General features: G+C 36.1%; 1 protein-coding gene across 1 annotated transcript; it reads right to left on the bottom strand.

The window, feature by feature from the left end:
* Window positions 1–2,080: 2,080 nt before the first annotated feature.
* LOC118498517 (thymosin beta-4-like) lies at window positions 2,081–2,215 on the bottom strand. The gene has a single exon (XM_036016638.1). The coding sequence runs from the start codon at window positions 2,213–2,215 to the stop codon at window positions 2,081–2,083; it is 135 nt and encodes a 44-aa protein (XP_035872531.1).
* Between the last annotated feature and the right edge of the window lie 4,936 nt (window positions 2,216–7,151).

Genomic DNA, 7,151 nt, shown 5'->3' with positions numbered 1-7,151 from the left:
CCTACAACTAGGATAAAGAGAAGTCCCAATAAGAATGAACACCTACTGAGTGGGTCCTTTATCATGAAAGTTCAATGCACATCCAAGGTATAGTTTAGCAATATATTTTTATATTTTTTATATTTAAATTTTTTTTATCTGATGGTTTTCTTTAAAATTATATTTTATTGATTATGCTATTATAGCTGTCCCAATTTTCCCCTTTTGTCCCCCACCGCCTAGCAGCCATCAGTCCCTCAGGCAATCCCCTCACCATTGTTCATGTCTGTGGGTCATGTGTATAAGTTCTTTGGCTACTCCATTTCCTGTACTGTGCTTTTCATCCCCATGGCTATTCTTTAACTACCTATTTGTGCTTCTTAATCTCCTCACCTCTTCACCCACTCCCAAATATCCCCTCCCATCTAGCAACCATCAAAACATTCTCTGTCCATGATTCTGTCTAGGTTCTTCTTGCTTGTTTAGTTTGTTTTTTAGATTCAATTAATGATAGATACATATTTATTTCCATTTTATTATTCACAGTTTTGATATTCTTTTTCTTAAATCATGAATTGGTGATGATGAAGTCCTTTAGTTTTTTTGTTTCTTTTTTGTCTGGGAAACTCTTTATCTGCCCTCCAATACTTAATAATATCTTTCCTGGGTAGAGCAAACTTGGCTGTAGGTCCCTGCTTTTCATGACTTTGAGTATTTCTTGCCCATCTTTTTTAGCCTTCAAAGTTTCTTTTGAGAAATCATCTGACAGTCTTATGGGAACTCCCCTATAGGTAATAACTGCCGTTCTCTTGCTGCTTTTAAGATTCTTTCTTTATCTTTAACCTTTGGCATTTTAATTATGTTGTGCTTGGAGTTGGCCTCTTCATATCCATCTTGTTTGGGACTCTGTGCTTCCTGAACTTGCATATCTATTTCTTTCACCAAGTTAGGAACGTTTTCTTTCATTATTTTTTTCAAATAAATTTTCAATTTCTTGCTCTTTCTCTTCTCCTTCTGGCACTCCTATTATATGAATGTTGGAGTTTTTGAAGTTGTCCCAGAGGCTGCTTATACCATCCTCATGTTTTTGGATTCTTCTTTCTTCTTGTTCTAAATGGTTGTTTTTTGCTTCCTTATGCTCCAAATCATTGATTTAATTCTTAGCTTCATCCACTCCACTGTTGTTTCCCTGTAAATTGTTCTTTATTTCAATTATGGTATCTTTAATTTCTGGCTGGATTTTTAATGCTGCTGAGGTCCTCACTAAGTTCCTTGAGTACCCTCATGACCAGTGTTTTGAACTCTGCATCTGATAGATTGCTTATCTTCATTTTGTTTAGCTTTTTTCCCTGGAGTTTTGATGTGTTCTTTCATTTATGCTATGTTTCTTTGTCTCCTCATTTGGGTAGCCTTCCTGTGTTTGTTTCTGTGTATTAGGTAGAGCTTCTATTACCCCTGTCATGGTAGCATGACCTAATGTAGCAGAAATGAAGAATACACTAATTGAAGTAAAGAACAATTTATTTTTTCCCAGGTTTTAAAATTTTTCTTTTCCATGTTAAAAAAGGTGTGTGTTCCAATAATTAAAATTATTTTAACAGCAAAAAATAGCACTTTGATTAAACTACATTTTATAGCCTGCAGGACACCTTGGACCAGCTTGATTTTTACCCTAAATTTCATTGTCATCCCACCCAGCTTTTTCCTTGAGCCACACCCAAGTTCTTTTCCTTCCCTGCCAGCCACAGAAGCAGATGGGAGAGGCAGGTACAGTCTTAATTGTCAGTAGTTCTGATGTGAAAAGGGGCAGCACAATCATTTAAACAGATTCAACCTCTATGCATCTTACAAAGTTAAACGGAGGGGAGAGGGGAGGGAATTTCAGGGGAGAATGGGAAGGGTTTACAGGAACAAATATAAAGGACACATGGACAAAAACAAGGGGGGTGGAAATGGGAGGCAGGTGGGGAGAGATGGGTGGGTGGGCTGGGATGGGAGTAAAGGGCAGAAAACTTTACTTGAACAATGATTAATATAAAATTTTAAAAAAAGAAGGCAATTCTTTTGGAATGTACAGTGCATATGGGCAGTGTGGACCTCTTTACAATTCGCCTGCTTGCTCCTCTTGCTCAATCATGTTTTTGGAAGGCAGTGGATTTTTCTCTTGTGTTTCTGTCTTCTTCAATTTCAACTTGTGAGATTTCTCAATCATGGCCATAGTGGGTTTATCAGACATGGTTGCTGAGGAAGTGGGGCGAGGTGTGCAATCAAGAAGAATCTAATCTGTTCAGTGGCGGTTGACAGGTCATAAAGAACAATTTACAAGGAAACAACAATGAAGTGAATGAATCTAGGAATCAAATCAATGACTTGGGACATAAGGAAGGAAAAAAAAACCCCAACCAATCAGAACAACAAAAAGAAAAATGAATCCCCAAAAATGAGGATAGTGTTAATCAGCCTCTGAGACAATTTAACAACATTTTTAAACACAAAGACCAAAGACAAAATCTGAAAGAAAACAAAGCATAGAGTATTCTTACAGTACCAAAAATAAGCATAATTTTCAAGATAGAACATAGGAGTCATTAAGAAAAGGACAAGAGATGAAAGAGGTAAGAGGAGTCTTAGTCATTCCAAAATGTTGAAGATCATTGGACCATTGACTCAACACAAAGGTGACACCTTATCTGTAAAGTTTCCCACTTTGGGATTCAAAAAAGCTAATAAAAGGAAGAGCTTTACAGATGTGTGACATGTATAGTCACACAGGGCTTCACACTTAGAGGGGCCTTGTAATTGGTTTAGTGATCTCCTGTTGCCATCTTGAAAATCTTAATTTTTGAACAGGGATATTGGACTTGCATTTTGCACTGGGGCCCAAAAATCATGTAGCCAGTTCTGGCTATGAAGCTCATAGCCAAGGAATTTTTGAGGGTGGAAAAAAGGAACAAAGGAGAAAATCATGGCTTTATAAAAACAAAACTAATAGAAAGTTGCCATTTTCTTCTATTTTCTGTAACATTTCTTGAGACTACTGGTCCATGCATAAAAAGTCATCCCAGATTAAAGACTTTATACTGAGATTTCCCCATTCCTTTACTATTAGGAGTTTTTTTCCCCCAAGGGGTATCTATTTGGTGTGACTCACTCCTCAAAGCCCAGTTTCTAATAATTTTGATACTGAAAATGAATTTACAACCAAAGATCTTTTATTTCTTTAATTAAGTAATGTTTGAGGATTTAGAATCCACACCAGAAATGGAAATGGGCAAACCATCCTAGCACAACTAAATAAATTCTAAAGGAAAGATATGATGTGATTGTCTTACAAGAAATACATAGCAAATTGTCCTCTCAGCCACTACTGAATTATAGTTTAAACATTAATTTATTGCATCAGGGATCTGAAAAGCAAGAGGTGCTACCATTCTAATTGCTTAAACAGTTCCATTTGATGTCCAAAGGCTTGAAACAAAGCCTGATGAGTAATTTTATTTCAGCTAAAGGCAATCAGCTAAACAAATCATTATATAAGATGTTAAGTTTAAGAGCTATGTGCCCACAAAAAGTAACTTTATAGCTTAGTCCTTTCAAAATTACACAAAATTTGGTGATGGGCAAAAGATAACTAGCAGACTCTACAATGCCCTCCTGGATGAAAAGATAGAGCTGTCTTCTTTTTCTGTCACTAATATGGAAGCAAGAGACTGGGGACTCTTGCATTGAAATATTTGCTGCAGAGTGCACAGATCATCTACAGAAGAGTATATTTTTATTCAACCATCAAAAATTAATCAAGATTATATTACATTTTAACTTTCTCAGTTTGGACATCTCTGTGTCTACTTAGATAGGAACAATTATGTTGGCCAACATTACCTGATTCTCCTACAAGCTTTATGGAAAGAGAAACATGAAAAAGGCTTAGAATGGAGGCATCATGACTTCATTTTTGCAAGGTGACACAGTAGTAGTCAAGCTTTCAGCAACAATTTCTTTCTATCTTACCTCAATACTTTATGTGGGGTATCATGTGATATGTTTAAGATGATTTAATATAACAGTTAAAAGAATCTGTACTATTGCCACCACCAGGCATGTAAAATTTCTGAGAAAAAGGAGCAATTGCTTTTGGCTAAGAAGCAGGCAACTTTCTTATATAGAGAGAACACCGGAGTAGTTTTCCACAATAAGAGTAGTAATGGCCAACATGCATGTTGTACTTGACCTGCTTAAAATACTTTGCATAGATTATCTTCCTGAATTCTCACAACATGACTTCACAGATGAAGAAACAAAGGTTATGCCAAAACACACCATGAATAAGTGGTAGAGAAAGATTTAAAAGGAATTCTGTCAGCACCAATATATATTCCCTCCAAAAGTGCATGAGGGTACCCTTTTCTCCACATCCTTGCAAACACTTTTTTGTTTTTAATTTATTGATGGTCAGCATTCTGACAGATGTGAGGTGATATCTCTTTGTAGTTTTAATTTGCATTTCTCTGATGCTTAGTGAGGTTGAACATCTTTCCATATGTCTATTGACCATCTGCATTCTTAAAAAAGGAACTGGCTTATGATCCAGTGATTCCATCTCTGGGCATATATCTGAAAAAACCTAAAACACTAATTCAAAAGAATATACACACCTCAATGTTCATCACAGTGTTATGAACAATAGCGAAGACCTGGAAGCAACCCAAGTGTGCGTCAATAGACAAGTTGATAAAGACATGGTACATATATACAATGGAATATTACTTGGCCATAAAAATGAATGAAATCTTACTATTTGCGATGGCATGGATGAATACAGAGGGTATTATGCTAAGTGAGATAAATCAGAGAATGGAAAATGCCATATGATTTCACTTATATGTAGAATCTAGAGAACAAAATAAACAAAACAGAAACAGACTTACATATACAGAGAACAGACTGATGGTTGTCAGAAAGGAAGGGGGTTTGGGGACTTGGTGAAAGAGTTTAGGGGATCAGGAAGTACAAAATGGCAGTTACAGAATAATCATGGGGATGTAAACTACAGCATAGAGAATATAGTCAATAATATTATAACATCTATGTATGGTCTCAGGTGGGTATTGGAAATAGTGGGAGAAACACTTTGTAAAATATACGGTTGTCTAATCACTATGCTATACACCTGAAACTAATACAAAAATTAAAAAAATAAGGAAGGAAGTCTGCCCGACTGTAGAAGCCCTGCTTTTGACCAGTGTATTCTACTGCCTCTCAGCAAATGGCAAGAGATACTGTGGCCAAGAATATAAAAGATATATTTCCTACAAGGCAGGTAGAATTGAATCTAAGATGATAAAGTTTAAAACATCCACTTAAATCCACTCAAATACCTGTGGGTTTTGTCACTTCTCTGTTCAAAAACTTTTAACTGTCTGGTGTAACAATAATTTTACCTGAAATGGAAAGCCCTCTATGATGTGGCCCTACCCATGTGTCTACATTTGTTTCTCCCAACACTCACAGATTTTGTCTCAATCGCTAATTGAACAAAATGCAGGGGGGATCCCACTAGTTAGTCCCTCAGATGTTGAAGATGAAACACCTTCTTTCTTCCTTCTCGAATCACTATTAAGTTTAACAAGTTCAGGAATATCAACCATTTGCCCCCTCAAACTTTGCCACTAAGAGTCATTGAAGACTACTCAAACTAAACTTATTGGAGGGATATTACTTCATTCAGCAAACATTTAGTGAGACTGGACTTGGTCTTGGGGATAAAAGCAAACAGACCCTGCCATCCAGGAGTCTTCAGTCTAGGATATCATGATCTCTTCCAACCGCTTCTCTATTATTTTCACCTTTGTAGTTACATTTCTTGAAAAGTCTGTTTATTGCATTCATTGCCTCATCTCAATTCTTTCCATAAACCACTGCAACCTACCATTTTCCTCACAGTGAAAATCTTATTACCAAATCATCAACTATCTCCCCTACCTTTGTAGTATAATCCAATGGATTTATTTGGTCTTATTTTTGATATATCTGGAGTATTTGGCAATATTGACCTCACCTGCTTACTGAAATTTATCTCCCCCACTGTTGTGAAAAAATTCTCTCCTGGTTTTCCTCTATATAGTTTCCTAATTGATCACCCATATACATTCTTCTTAAATTGTGGCATGCCCCAAGGTTCTGCTCTTAGATCTCTTCTGCTCTTATTTTGCACCATAATTTTTTCAAAGTGTGGTTTTAAGGAGATTTGTAACATTATGATCTAAGGGACTCAGTAAAAATGAAGATTTCATTGCCTCTTACCCCTTCAGAATTTTATAGCACCTAAGAACTGCATTTTAATTCAGCATCCTAGGTGAACCAGATGTACTTTCAGTATTGAAAATCAGTGTTCTCTATAGACACTGCCTCTTAGAGAATTCTAATATTTCCCATGGTTTCAGCTACCAGCTATATACTAAATGCAGAGGCTGGTAAGTTTATAGGTGGCATACAACGAAGTTGATAACATTTCCTTGAGATGGCTTCTAGTGTGAAGCAGGGCTGGGGTTGTATTCTGAAAATGAGAGCATAAGGTTGGAGTGAAAAAGACAGAAAAAGTAGCACATGGAAATATAGTAGGTTTGCTGAGTAGTATGAAAACTCCAGTTGAGATTAAAAAAAAAATTAGGAAAGTATCATATAATTCTTCTGCATATTGGGGTGATTTTCCCCGGTAAACTTGTTATAGATGTGCTGAAGACAGAGTTAATCGATTCAGAAGATGAATTTTTGACAGGAGTTGTGAATAAAAGATAAGTGGATAAAATTTAAGGATACCAATAAGAATACAAAAATTATGGACGAGAGGATCTGGGCTACATAGAACAAGAAGTAATTACATGGGATTAATGAGAGGATCTGGGCTACATAGAACAAGAAGTAATTACATGGGATTAATGGTGGTCTTGATACCGTCAAAGTACAGGTGTAATAAGAACAACAGAATGAAAAAAAAACTAGAAAAATGAAAGGCTATTGATAGAATAGGAAGTCTAAATGTGAGATTTAAAACATGAAGTAGTTTTTGGTAATGAAAAAGTCCACAATGTTGCAGTGGAACTGGGTAGTTGAAGTGAAATGTTGACAAAGATTAAGGAATATAGAGACCAAAATGTTAGAACAGTTGTTCA

Source organism: Phyllostomus discolor, chromosome X, assembly GCF_004126475.2.
Source record: "Phyllostomus discolor isolate MPI-MPIP mPhyDis1 chromosome X, mPhyDis1.pri.v3, whole genome shotgun sequence".
Classification (NCBI taxonomy): Eukaryota; Metazoa; Chordata; class Mammalia; order Chiroptera; family Phyllostomidae; genus Phyllostomus; species Phyllostomus discolor.
This window is presented reverse-complemented; position numbering and strand designations above follow the sequence as displayed.